This window comes from Suncus etruscus, chromosome 1 (genome assembly GCF_024139225.1).
Source record: "Suncus etruscus isolate mSunEtr1 chromosome 1, mSunEtr1.pri.cur, whole genome shotgun sequence".
Taxonomy (NCBI): domain Eukaryota; kingdom Metazoa; phylum Chordata; class Mammalia; order Eulipotyphla; family Soricidae; genus Suncus; species Suncus etruscus.
This window is the reverse complement of record NC_064848.1, coordinates 198,410,827-198,425,158: the sequence shown is the minus strand read 5'-3', so window position 1 is coordinate 198,425,158 and position 14,332 is coordinate 198,410,827. Positions and strand designations below refer to the sequence as shown.

General features: G+C 49.9%; 2 protein-coding genes across 2 annotated transcripts in view; one reads left to right on the top strand and one right to left on the bottom strand.

The window, feature by feature from the left end:
- Nucleotides 1-2,852, top strand: part of WIPI1 (WD repeat domain, phosphoinositide interacting 1) — a 40,313-nt gene extending 37,461 nt beyond the window's left edge. Inside the window, exon 13 of the mRNA XM_049779907.1 lies at nucleotides 2,312-2,852. Within this exon, the coding sequence (XP_049635864.1) occupies nucleotides 2,312-2,356 (45 nt within the window). The 3' untranslated portion in view covers nucleotides 2,357-2,852. The remainder of the gene's footprint in view (nucleotides 1-2,311) is intronic.
- Nucleotides 2,853-4,071: 1,219 nt separating this feature from the next.
- The window catches only part of ARSG (arylsulfatase G), a 94,557-nt gene continuing 84,296 nt past the window's right edge, over nucleotides 4,072-14,332 (bottom strand). Inside the window, exons 11-12 of the mRNA XM_049779483.1 lie at nucleotides 7,021-7,111; nucleotides 4,072-4,474 (exon numbers count right to left, since the gene is read on the bottom strand). Of these exons, the coding sequence (XP_049635440.1) occupies nucleotides 4,167-4,474; nucleotides 7,021-7,111 (399 nt within the window). The 3' untranslated portion in view covers nucleotides 4,072-4,166. The remainder of the gene's footprint in view (nucleotides 4,475-7,020; nucleotides 7,112-14,332) is intronic.

Sequence of the window (14,332 nt, the reverse complement as noted above, 5' to 3'; positions counted from 1 at the left end):
TGGGATCCCCATCTGGTGCCCTTTCTCTCATAGAACCATCCAAGTGGTCTACCTGAAAGCACTTTAGAAACAGGGACATCAGGGCCAGACTTGGAGAGCCTGAGGGTGACATTCCCAGAGCCTTGGGGAGTCTTGAAGCAGTGACCCCCAGGCACCTTCACAGAGCCCCTCTGTGGGGAAAGGCTCCCTCCACCCCATCCTTCCTTGGGTCCCGGGACCCCCTCTGAGCAGAAATGGGGGCAGGCAGGCCTGCCTTCTCTACCCTCTTGGCTTCCAGAACCAGAACAAAGCTTGAGGGGGTGGTGCTCAGGGGACCTGCTGGGGCTCAGCGTGTCCAGGGAGCCTTAGGAGATGCCATGCCGATGGGTGAAGTTGTGCGGTTCGTGGCAGGGCTTAGAGCAGTGACTAGGAAAGATGCTAAGGAATAGCGGGAGCTGCTGAAATACCCGATGGTTTTGCTGCTTCCTGAGCACCCCAGGAGCTTTGCCTGGAAGTTCTCAGGCACCAACTAGCAGTGGGGCTACACTACACCCCTACATATGAAAACACACACACACACATACACAAACATACACACAACAAGTTGGGACTTATTTACTAAAAGGTTCAGCTTCTAGGAAGCAAGCAAAGATTTAGGCCTTGAAGCCGGTCACCACAGAGCCCATCACACCTGCTGGTGGACACGCTCCTTCCAGCCTCTTGGGTCAAGGTCCGCAAACAACTCTGAGAGGCCACGCCTCAGATTCTTTATCTCACTGATGCTGAAACCAATCCCCGTGATCACTTGACATCCCAAGCACTGGGCTACTTTGGCTCTTGGCAAGCAGGAAGTGCTGCCCTTTGCCAAAGACAAAGTGAATAAGTAATAGGGACATGGTGTATGGGATGATTGATTTTGGAATTAAAAGGCAAAAAAAACACCCAGAAATCTAGAGATACACAAGCTAGTTGAAAGGCACATGACCTCCCTGCCCGCCAGGCACCACAAGAAGCTGTGGGGCCCAGCAGACATTGGTCTTGGTAGGCACACAATGTTCTAGAAGGGCTTGCCAGAGAATGGCCTCTGGAAAGGAAGAGTCTGCAGGGCAGTCAGTCTTCGGTAACTGAACAGGAGATGGACAGCACAGGGCACCTACCTACCCCTGCAGGTGTCTTGGGGAGAGGGGGGAATCTCTCCCCTTCTGCTACCACCCCTGGAGGTAAGCACCTTCCTGGGCAGACTTCCCTGTCACTCCTCTACCCTCCCATCCCTGCTTGGCAGCACTGCCTGACCAGAGTGGCCGTGCCCTAGTCCACTGTCACACTGCCCTGCCACCAGTTCCTGGAAAAAAAAAAAATCCACGTCTGAAGACACCTGGACTTGTCTTCCTCAAAAGCCTCTATGTCAGTGACAGGGACCTGGGTGTGTCTGCTGAGTGAGACCAGCTGGCATATTCCTCATCCAGACTCCCCACAGGCCTCTGCCTCAAGAGCAGCCTTCAAAATAATGAGGCTAGAGCCATGGTACAGCTGGGAGGGCCTTTAGCTTACATATACAGCTGACCTGGGTTCTATTCCCTGCCATCTAGATAGTTCTCTGAGCACAGCCAGGAGTGATTCCTGAGTGCAGAACAGAAGTGACCACTGAGCATGGCCAAGTGTGGCCCCCTCAAAAAAAATTAGGAATATATACATACTGGTACTTCTCTGGGTACCATTATTCTTACCTCCTGGGGACTTAACCTTGTTCTATGAACAATGAAAGCAAAACAGGCCACAGGGCTGAAGAGCTAGCACAGCAGATAGGGCACTTGTCTTGTACATAGCCAACCTGGGTTCAATCCCTGACATCTTATACAGTTAGTTTCCCAAGCCCTGCCAGGCAGGACTCCTGAGTGCAGAGTCAGAAGTAAGCCCTGAACACTGCCGGATATTGCCAAAAATAAACTGGTTCACTGCCCGTCCCTCTGACTTCTTGCTTGGGGCCACAAGCAGCTGTCATATCAGTAACAAGGCAGCCTTTGAAGCCAGCCTGTATTCCCATGCTAGTGTTTTCCCATGAGCCTAGAACTCAGGATCTTGGGGAATCCCTGATTTAAAAGTAATCCAGCAGTTAGTGTTGATACTATGAACCCTTCCAAAACACACACACACACACACACACACACACACACACACACACGTACGTTTTCAGCATCTTTGTCTATATCTCCACCATAGTCCATCTGTGGACAGACAGAACATAGCCCGCTCCCCGGCACCCCACTCTGTTGCTAATGCCTCCCAACCTCTTCCTGGAGAGAGTAAGGCCCTTCTGTTTTGATTTCGGTAGATAAACTTGAACCGCGGAAGTCAGAAGGGCAAAACGAAGCATTGATGAGGAGAAACGCACCCCAGAAATCAGGACACCCTGACAGGTGGTTGTGGAGAGAACCAGGAAGGTGGAAGAATGGAGTAAGATTGTGTGAGCGGAGTTGGGGTACAGGAGTTTCGGGCACCACCCACTTAAGCCACAGGACTTGGTCACCAGCCCGGGCTGCCCATGTGTGTGTGTGTGTGTGAACCTCTGAACACATCCTGTTCTTTAAAATACCCTCCCGCCCCTCGAGTCCACGCAAACTAATTGCACTGGTCCATGACCAGAATTTTGTATGGGGTGGGAGGGAGAGAGACATTCTTTTTCCTTGTCTGCTGTGTAAAAAAATTGTACTTAGAGGAAAACCTTTTGGATTTGTATTTCTTGTATATTACATATCGATAGAAACTATTGTTGTTCTGCAAAGTATTTTTTGTTTTGCAGTGATTGAAATGCATCGTTTATTACCTTGAAGTTCCATTTTTAGGACACTAATAATAAAATCATGGCAATGCAACTTGTGAACTTTCAGTGAATTTTATTTCATTTTGGAAACTCGAAAGATAGTTATTTTGGCCTTTAAGCCAAGAGTCTGCTGGGTTGACTTTATGGTTTGATGTTTCAGGGCTGAAATTTGGAAAATATTTTCCTCACAATTAATAGCGCCCCCTATAGGTGTCTCTAAAAGTGCAGGTTCCCCAGACCTTCCTCCAGGATTTGCCAGAAGTCAAAGAGATTCACAAGCCCTCCCAGGGTCAGTGGGAATAAACTCTGTGTTGTGCTAGGGACAAACTGGGGACATTGATAAAGCACCCTGGGGTGGAGAGAGTACAACAAGAAAACAAGGAGGGCACTTGCCCTCATGGGCCTTCCTAGGTACAACACCACACGGGCTCCCCCACCCCCAGCACCTCCAGGAGTGAACACTGAGCCCAGAGCTGGGTGTAGTTCCTGAGCACTGCCTGGCCCAGCTCCCAAATAAAGACAAAATAAAAACCCAATGCACATTGCAAAGTCCAGAGATGACTGGCACATTAGCACATGGCCTGATTTAAAGCTCCAGATTTGCTCACCCGTAGAGCAGGACTATCTGCCCATGTTCAAAACCAGTCTCTTCCCCTCGTGCCTGGCTTCCCATCTCCCCAGCCCCCTGTCTCCCAGTCCCCCAGCTAGCTCATTCCCACCCCTAAGTTATGGTTTGGAAATAGAATTCTGGGACTTGCTTTTTCTTTCTTTTTTTTTTTTTTTAGCAGTTTATTGATTGATTGATTGGTTTTGGGGCCACCCCCAGCGATGCTCAGGGGTTACTCCTGCTCTATGCTCAGACATCACTCCTGGCAAGCTTGGGGGACCATATGGGATGCCAGGAAATCTAACTCGGGTCCATCCTGGGTTGGCTAGGTGCAAGGCAAATGCCCTACTGCTGTGTTATCTCTCCGGCCCTCTGGGACTTGTTTTTATGTTGTTGTTGTTGTTGTTGTTGTTGTTAACCACTGCCAGCAGTGTTCAGGGCTTACTCCTGGCTCTGTACTCAGGGATCACTCCTTGCAGGCTCAAGGGACCACATGGGATGCAAGGGATTGATCCTGGGTCATTGAATGCAAAGCAAACACCCTCCCTGCTGTGCTATTTGGGCGGGGGCACAACCAAAGTTGTTCAGAGATTACTTCTTGTTCTGCACTCAGAAATCACTCCAGGCTCAGGGGACCATATGGGATGCCAGGGATTGGACCCCCGTGCAAGGCAAACGCCCTACTGCTGTGCCACCACTCCGGCCCTCCCTCTGCACTATTAATAGCCCTGGGACATGCTTTGAAAGCGCACCCAGAGGCTACTTGGATGGAGAGATGCTCCACAGATGCTTCGGTGTAGAGGGACAGCGGCAGGCAGCCCCGTGGGGGTCGCAGCAAGGGGCGGCCGAGGGGTCCTGCGAGTAATCGGCTCTGGAAGTGTTGTCATCTGCAATGTCCTGCAGAACCCCTGCGAGGGCCGCAGCTACCCAGGGCAGCACGCGCTGGAACTCGGCACCTCTGCTGTCCAGGGGCGCAGCCTCTGTGGGGTCGTCGAGGACACTGAAGATCAGGGGTGGCTCCTGCTGCTGCTCAGGCCCGATGCTCCCATCGCAGGTCTGAGCTCCACCTAGAGAGGCACAGACACTAGTCAAGAGGAGAAAGGGGGTATAGACTCTCAGCGTACCCCCATATACCTATCTTGGCCTTGGCACTCCACACATCTCCCTGTGAAGTTTGATTCCAGCCTGGCCTCACCTAGCAATTACTTTAAAAGTAAGTGAGGGCTGGAGAGATAGCACAGTGGTAGAGCGTTTGCCTTGCAAGTGGCCAACCCGGGACCAATGGTGTTTTGAATCTCAGTCTCCCATATGGTCCCCTGAGCCTGCCAGGGGCGATTTCTGAGCTCAGAGCCAGGAGTAACTCCTGAGCATTGCCAGGTGTGACCCAAAAACAAAAGAAACAAACAAAAAGTAAGTGAAGGAAAGACCCACAGCCTGACTAAGAGCAGGAGATACTGGTGGCATGATAGGAGGTGAAATATTCTATGCTGGAGCAATAATACAGTGGGTAGAGCTTTTGCCTAGCATGCGGCTTACCCAGGTTGGATCCCTAGCATCCTATACAGTCCCCTGAGCACTGCCAGGAAGGACCCCTGAGCGCAGAGCCAGGAGAACTTCCCTGAGGACATTCAGGTGTGGCTCAAAAAAACAAACAAAATGAATTTATGGTTATCATTAAAAAGAAATTTGAAAAAAAGAATAGAGTGTGAAGAGTGTGAGACTTACCCAAGAACAGAAGCGTTCTGTTTTGTACTAAAATGTGGTGTTAGGGGGTCGGAGTGATAGCACAGTGGTAGGGCGTTTGCCTTGCACGCAGCCAATATAGGACAGACCCTGATTTAATTCCTGGCATCCCGTATGGTCCCCTGAGTCTGCCAGGAGCAACATCTGAGTGCAGAGCCAGGAGTAATCCCTGAGCTACACCGGGTGTGGCCCCAAAGACCAAAATCTAATATTAATAATTAGAAATAAATAAAATAAAATGTGATGTTAGGAGCCCTCTGGGTTAGGGGCCCAGAACCTGAATGACATTGTCTAATCCTGCACAAACTACCAGCACGAAAAGGCAATGGTAATCTGCGGGGAGGCGTGTAGACATCTTTATCTACTGCCATTAAGTTCCCCAGACTTGTGTTGTGCTCTCTCCAAATTGACCCCTTCTGTTGTGATTCCCTCCACCCCGAAATCTCCAAGAATTGGCTAAGTTGGGAGGAGAATAATTCTCCCATGCACTGTAATGCTTGGGAAACTGTGATCGCTTTCAGCAGTCCTATGACTTCATGGGAAGGTTTGTCATTCCAGTACTGCGGTGCCAAGGGCTTGCTGGCAGGGCTTGGACTCCTAAGATGAACTCAGTCTGAAGCAGGTGCCTCGTCTCTGAGATCATGTCATGAGGGGAACTGCAATTTAGAAATATCCCACCTGAGAGGGTAATGAAAATCTGGCCGGTGGGTTGCATTTGAGGTTTAAGCGAACTAAAGATTCTGGTGGCTCTTTTTTCCTTCTCAAATCAGATTTCCTCAAGATTGGTACTCAAAGAATTTATTGGTTTGTTTTTATTTGAGGGCATACTTGGCAGTACTCAGAGCTTACTCCTGGCTCTGCACTCAGGCATCACTCCTGGCAGTGCTCAGGGGACCAACCATATGGGACATCAAGGATCAAATCTGGGATGGTTGCATGCAAGTCAACTACCTGCTGTATCCCCATGTTTGTTTATTGTTAATGCCATAACTCTTCAGAATCACTTTCACTCAGGAAAAAAATCAATTTCTTTTTCTAGAACTTTCTGGAAAGCTGTAGCATGAAACTGCATATACCTAGGATGTGTCAGTTTCAGATTTTTCATCTCTTTTTCACTCATGAAAATGGTAGGATTCCTACTAATTAGAAGACACAGTGCTCAGCCCCCTGCAAGACTGTAAAGATTAAGGAGCTTCCATGCTTTTAGTTTGATTCCTTATCTGTTTGATTTTGGTTTTGTGGGGTTCACACCTGGCAGTGTTCAGGGCTTATTCCTGGTTACCACATGGGGGGGGGGGCAGGGATCAAACCTGGGTCGGCCTTGTGCAAGGTAAGCGCCTTCCCCACTGTGCTCACCAGCTCCAGCCCAAAGATCATTTCGTTCTGAGTTGAGAACATCCCAAAAACTTGCCTATGTGCCAGAAGGCAGCATAGCAGTTAGGATGAATGTCTCGCATGTGCCTGGCTTGGGCACACAACGTTACCTAAGAATTGCTACCGGCACCTTCGAGATCACTTGCCACCACTTCAGGGGGCCACATCCGGCAATGCTCAGGGGTTGCTCCAGAAACCGGCTCTCATCAGGCAGTGGACACTGGAAAATAGCTCTAAGCTTCCCCTGCCTACTCAGCCAGATGCTCCTTGACAGTGCAGCCTGGGAAAAGGGAAGGACCAGTTTTCTGCAGTACTGTGGCATGCCCAGATTGGTACAGCAAAAAGTTCACTCACTGGCCATGTAGGCGACCAGCAGAGCTGGAGTTCAAGTGTTGGAGGGTCGGGAGGGCACTCTAAAACCTGTGTAGGACTTGGGGTGCAGAGGCATCTAAGTAGATCCAAGGACCAGCCCTCCACATTCACCCTTTTTACTCACCAGTGATGTAAAATGCCTTGTAATGTTCCAGGCGCACAGTCTGGAGGGCTCCAAACACACCCGCTGCCCCGCTATTAGGATGGAACAACACCTGAGGGGAATGGCAGGGCAAACCAGTAAAACATCACTCACTGCTTCCCTCCGAATGCCCAGTGCCAGCTTCCCTGCAGACCCTCACCTCTTTCCAATCTTTGTCCCACTCCCACACACGTAGGGCTGGCACTCTCCCCTGGCCACCCCTGTCGGCCCCTCTGTGTTGGTGCGCAGAGTAAGTGAAAGGTCTGATCAGATTCTAGGCTCCCAAGCCAAAATATGGCATCTAAGGAAATTTTTTTATTTGCTTGTTTGTACTTTTTATTTTTGATGGTTTGGGACCACACCCAGTGGTGCTTAGGGGGTACTCCTGGCTCTGTGCTCAGGAATTACTCCTGCAGGCACGGGGGACCATATGGGATGCGGGAGATTGAATCTGGGCTGGCCTCATGCAAGGCAAACATCCTATGCCTGCTGTGCTATTGTTCTAGCCTGTCTGTTTGTTTGTTTGGTTTGGTTTGGGGACCACACCTGGTGATGTCAGGGGTTGTGGGTGTACCTATTTAAGACCCTAGACCCACCCATTTCTGGGAGGGGTCTTGGAAACCGGATAGTAGGTGTAACTTTACCTGCGAGCCCCTCCCATTCCTGGGAGGGGTCTGGGAAAAGGTAGATAAGGCTTGGACCAAGGGAATTCGGCCCTTTTGGCTTTTTGCCCTTTTGGCTCTTTGCCCTTTCTGCGCTGCTGTGCGCTCTGGCTTCTGGGTTTCTGTGTTCTGGTCTTTGACCAGCATGGAGCCCAAAGGGAAGATGGCTAACAGGAGATAAGATGCAGGGCTAGCAAAATATTTGCTGTGCTTGAAAGGTTATGAATAGGCCACACACACGTGGTGGCTAGGGCCTAAATAAAAATGATTCTTCCTGACGCCTGACTGTGAGTGAGTGATTTCACCTGGACCTGGGACTCGCCGACTGCATGGAGGTGGCAGAGCCATGTGGGCTGGATGGCATCCTCCACCATCCAGCTCCATCCTTAATTATTTAACACTACAAGGGGTTACTACTGGCTATGCACTCAGAAATAGCTCCTGGCTTGGAGAACTATATGGGACGATGGGGATTGAACCGAGGTTCATCCTGGGTCAACCGTGTGCAAGGCAAACACCCTACCACTGTGCTATCGCTCTGGCCCCCATTTGTTTGTTTTAACTTTACTTACTATTTATGATTTTTTGCTTTAGTGAGCCATACTTGGTGGTGTTCAGGGGTTACTCCTGACTGTACTCAGAGATTATTCCTGGTGTTCAGGGGACCATGTGAAATGCCAGAGATCAAACCAGTTGTCAATTGATTGCAAAGCAAGCACTCAACCCACTAAATTATTGCTCCGCCCCCACATAATGAAATATTTTTCTAAAACTTTATTTATTTATATCTTTGGGGGTCACAGCTGGCAGTGTTCAGGAGCTGCTCTTGGCTCTGTACTCAGAAGTTATTCCTGACAACAAGGGACATATGGGATGCCAGGGACCAAACCCAAAGGCAAGTGCCCTCCCTGCTTGCTATCCCTCCAGTCCTCACATAAGGAAATCTTTTTGTTTTGTTTTTCTTTTCATTTGTGGGCCTCACTCGGAGGCACTAAGGGGTTACTCCTGGCTCTGTGCTCAGAAATCACTCCTGGCAGGCTCGGGGGACTACAAGGTATGCTAGGATCGAACTCGGGTCTGTCCCGGGTCAGCCACATGCAAGGCAGACTCCCTAGCATTGTATTATCACTCCAGCCCCAACACATAAAGGAATCTTGAGAGAACTGACCCACAGAACTTGGCAAGACCAGTGCCATCTTTTCAGCCCTGCTTAAACATAAACAAACTACATTCTTTCTTCTTCAACTACTCCACTGACCTTTAACTGAGCACAAAACCCGCACAGCCCTGTTTCTATAGATCTATGTATGGGCCCTGCAACCTGCAATCTTCTCTCAAGACTTTGTTCAGGGCTCCTACTTCACACGAGTGGATCAAGAAAAATCGCACAGGGGCCAGAGAGATAGCACAGCAAAAGGGTGTTTGCCTTGCATGTAGCCATTTCAGGATGAACGGTGGTTCGAATCCCAACATCCCATATGATCCCCCATGCCTGCCAGGAGTGAATTCTGAGCCCAAAGCCAGGAGTAACCCCTGAGTGCCATCAGGTGTGACCCAAAAACCAAAAAAAGAAAGAAAGAAAGAAAGAAAGAAAGAAAGAAAGAAAGAAAGAAAGAAAGAAAGAGAAGAAAGAAAGAAAGAAAGAAAGAAAGAAAGAAAGAAAGAAAGAAAGAAAGAAAGAAAGAAAGAAAGAAAGAAAGAAGGGAGGGAGGGAGGGAGGGAGGGAGGGAGGGAGGGAGGGAGGGAGGGAGGGAGGGAGGAAGGGAAGGAAGGGAGGGAGGAAGGGAAGGAAGGGAGGGAGGCAGAAAACAAGAAACGCTTGGCCTCCTTCCACTCAGGGTTTGGGTTGGCTGGTTAGTTAGTTGGCTGCTTTCTGAGCCCTGGCACTGCCCTTCTCCTCGGGTAAGATTCGCCCCTGCAGCAAACACCCTGTTCTCATCTCTGCGGAACTACTCAAGCCAGTGGTTTTCACAGGTAACAGCCTGTGTATGGGGGCGAGAGGAACAATACAAGAGAAAAAATTGGGGGAAGGGACTTGGGCCATACCCAACGGCCCTCAGGGGTTACTCCTGGCTCTGTGCTCAGAAATCAATCCTGGCAGGCTCGGGAGATCATATGGGATGCTGGGAATCGAACTCAGGTTGGCCTGAGTCAGCTACATGCATGGCAAATGCCCTACCCACTGTGCTATTGCTTCAGCCCCAAGGAAGGGATTTTTAAGCGGTCCAAAGTATGGTGGGGGGTGGTAGTGGGAGACAGGGTAGTGGAGGTCTGAAACCAGCACCCCTTAAAAGGGCTCAGGAAGTTCTGGAAAATGGCCTGTCTCATGGATATCCCTCGGGATTCTGCCACAGGTGGGCACTACAGAGCATTAGGAAGCAGCTTTTTCATGGACCCCCTGATCTAGCTCAATCAAAGGTGCATGAGAAGACACCCCAAACTCTTGGGCACAGGCCCCTGGAAGAAGGCATTGGGTCATTTAGGCTGCAGAAAATTAATTAATTAATGACCTAACAAATTAGATCATTTAGACAGCAGGGAGAGACTTCAGCCAGGGATCCCAGGGAGAAAAGTTCTAACCGGCATCCCAGGGATAGTGGGCTGGGCCTCGGCAGCACGAACTGCCGGATCTGGGAATCATGACTGATGAAGAGGGCTGGGAAGGTGCTCGCATGATTCAAAGTTTCCAAAGGGGCTAAAGATGAAAAGGGGGAAAAAAAAGAGAAACATCTGTTGGCCCAGTCGCCAGTTGTCCCTTAAGGAATCCAGCCCTAGGGCGCCTCCCACACCTGCTGCTTCTGGCCAGCCCTTGAGCAAAGGGCAGTGCAGGCTCTTTCCGGGCAGGAGAAGAAGTGGCCTCTTAACCCTCTCTCGGCCCAGCTCCCCAGGAAGCTGGGCCTGGCCGGTCTGCTTCCCTCCTCCTGCCAGGCAGGAAGCTGGAGGTAGGAAATAATTATTGTCTGTGGAGCTGGGATGTGCTCAGACAGCCTTGAGGGATAAACCTGCCAATGTGAGTCATACAGGAACGGAAACCCAGGGCCTAGGCACAGTATGAAGGGCATTTATTTGCCTTGCAAGCAGCCGACCAGGTTCAATCCCCAGCATCCCATATGGTCTCCAGAGCCCGGAAGGAGTAATTTCTTAGGGCAGAGTCAGGAATTAACCCCTGCATGCTGCCAGGTATGCCCCAAAACCAACCACACCCACAAGCACAAAATGTACATTAACTTGGGGGCAGCAGGAGCAATAGTACAGTTGGTAGGACGTTTGCCTTGCAAGCGGCTGACCGGGTTTGATCCCCAACATCCCATATGGTCCCCTGAGCCCATCAGGATTGATTCCAGAGCACAGAATCAGGAGTAAGTCTTGAGCACTGCCAGGTGTGGACTAAAAACCAAAAAAAAAAAAAAAAAAAAAGAAGAGGAAGAAAGAAAGAAATCCCAGGCGGTGTGTGTGTGTGTGCGTGTGTGTGTGTGTGTGTGTGTGTGTGTGTGTGTGTGTAGGTGTGTGTGTAGGTGTGTGGTAGGCAGTGCTGCCAGCCACAGCAATTAGAACTAGAAGCTGTGGCCAGACACGCAAATGGCCTGGGCACACAGCATATCTGTTGTCCCTCTGAGCAGCCCTCCCAGTCTGCAGTTGGAACCACAGAAGATGGCGGTTGGCCAACATGCATATGAACTCATGTGGTTGAAGACATTTCCAGTCCAGGGGTAGAGGGTCAGAATCTCAGGTCATAATTTTCATCTCCCTTTTTTTCTTGTTTGTTTGGTTGGTTGGTTTTTGGGTCATACCTGACAGCGCTCAGGGGTTATTCCTGGCTCTAAGCTCAGAAATTGCTCCTGGCAGGCTCGGGGGACCATACGGAATGTCTGGATTTGAACCATCATCCTTCTGCATGCAAGTCAAATGTTCTATCTCCATGCTATCTCTCCGGCCCCTTATCTCCCATTTTTAACCTGCTTTTGCTTTATTTTACTTTGCTTTGCTGTGCTTCCTTCCTTCTCCGAGGTAGCTGCTTTTATCAGCATGTCACCCCAAGAAAAAATTTCTCCCCACAAACCCCAAGCTTCAGCAAGTGGGGTACATAGTATTTTCCCCCACCAGTGGCAACTGTCACCACCACTAGGAGCCTCCCTAACAAGTGATGCATGTACTGGGGACTGCAACCTTGTTTTCTGCAAAGTACAGTCCATTGGGGTGTGTCAAGAGCTTTATGGCTGTAACTGCCCCAAACTGGTTTGGCAGGGCAAAGATAGAATCAGGAAAAAGGGGTTCTCTTTGGTGGCCCTCTAGAGCTTGATCTGGACACCTGGAGCAGAAATATGGCTGTGTCCATGAGGATGTTGAGGCAGGTGGGAGAACAGGCTGGGGGTTGGCTCTGGGATCTGACAAGTGCCAACTCTCTCTCTCCCTCCCTCCCTCCCTCCCTCCCTCCCTCCCTCCCTCCCTCCCTCCCTCCCTCCCCCCCCTTTCTCTCTCTCTTCTCTCTCTCTCTCTCTCATCTCTCTCTCTCTCTCTCTCTCTCTCCCTCCCTCTCTCCCTCCCTCCCTGCCCAGAGCACCAAGGCAGCTGGTGGGAAAGACCCACAGCCCAGACTGCCAACTTGAGCTCTCTGCCCGCCTACAAGGCTGCCTGTCCAGTGCCAGGTTCCAAGCTCCAAGGCCACTCACCTTTCCCTTCCTGGTTTCTTCATTTGCACACTAGTCAATGGGCACAAGTGATTGCAGCAAACTCAACCATAAGTTACTTGAAGCTTGAAATCGTTTCCTCAACCAGCCCCTAAAATAATTCCCTCAACCGAATCCTTCTAAAGTAGGAAGTTCAAAGCAAAGACTTTGTACGCCCAAGTCTTAAGGTGTTGTTGGCCTTGAACAAAGGCTACTCAGGTTCAATCCCTGGCATGACTTTGGTCCCAACAGCACTGCTAGGAGGGACCCCTGAGCACAGAGCCAGTAGTGAGTCTGGAGTACTGTCTAAAAAAAGAGTCCTTAAAACCAACAAAATAAAAACCTGATGAGCTTGTGTTTATAAAAATGCCATGAGACTGTCCAGGATCAACGAAATTGTGCCTCTGTGCATACATTGCAGAGGTGAATATGTAAATATAGATGCCTGTAAAAAGCAAACATATGTGTGTCTATATAACTAATCATCACATCTCTGAAATGATTCCTCCCCCTATGCAGTGATCTAGAGAAGATCCAGGTCATGTTCAGGTCTAACCACAACCTAAGTTACCTTCAGTCTCACAACAACCTTATCTTGCTGGTCTTGGCTAATATCACAGAAGACCAGTGTTCTTGGACTCTGAATTATAAATAGCAACTTCCAACAGGTAGGAGAGCTGGGCTGTTCTTGGTAGGCCCTGAGTGTAGAATTAAATAAATAAGAATTGTGGTGGATGGCAATGGATGGTGAAGGATGGAGGCCTTTGTCCTTAGGCCCCGGCCACGTGGCTTCATTCCCCATCAATCGGCGGGTCTGGGGTCCAGGAAAGCGACGGGTATTGAACTCACTCACAGGCAGGCATCAGGAAGCATCAGCTTTATTCATACCCTATCCACCACATGTGTGTGGCCTACATCATAACTTTTCAAGCATTCAGCCATTCTTAGCTACCCTACATCTTAATTTCTTTCAGGCATTCTCCTTTGACCTCCATGCTGATCAAAGACCAAAAGAGGCAAAGACCCAGCCTAAAGCCAAAAGGGCAAAGACCCTAATCCCCTGGGTCAAAGGCTTTATATAACCTTCCAAGACCACTCCCTGGAATGGGAGGGTCTCAGGTATGTACACCTAAATCCAGGGTGGAGTTACACCTGAGGTGTGCCAGGGGAGTTTAATCCACTCCAATTGCCTTCCCATACACCAGACACCAGTTAGACACCCCCATATGACCATGTACCCACAGCTTTGGGACCTAGCTGGTTCCTGGGTCCAATCCCATTCAAAGGGCCCTAGATCTGGCTTAGTCACTGTCAAGCCATTGACCTGGGGTCCCCAAGTCTGTGGGAAAATTGAGGCCAAGGGGACAGCTGATAAGGTCAGGGATCCCATGAGACACTTCTTGGTGACCCCGTTATTTCCTGAGTATTCATGGTGATCAAGACGCAGGGTCCCCTCTCCGTGGCAATATTCCTCTGCAAGCCTCATGCCCTAACCGGCCCAGGCTGCTAACATTCCTGTTTACAGTTAAAAACCAATTTTCTCCACAGGCCCAGGACTAGACAATCAGATATTCTGAAAGAAGCCCGTTGCATCTAAGGTCCTACCAGGCACTGTCTGGAGCCCCCAGGCATCCACAAAAGGTTTAGCACATCCCCTGTATTTCACCAGGGCCTGTATTCTGGTCTGCCAGGGAGCTCCAAGGGGCCCCCATTAACTTGGGCTGTACTCAAGTCCCTTCCTAGTAAGGACAGAGATTAAAACCTTGGGTTAGAGTCAACCTGGGTTCGAGCCCCAGCATCCCATATGATCCCCTGAGCCCCACCAGAGTGATTCCTGAGCCAGGAGTAGCCCCTGGCTAATCGTTGGGTGTGGCCCCCAAATAAAAACTTTTAACGGAGGGGAGTCCTACCACCTCCTTCTCTCCTCCTACTTCCTCTTTCAGTGGCCAAAGGAAAATGCATGGA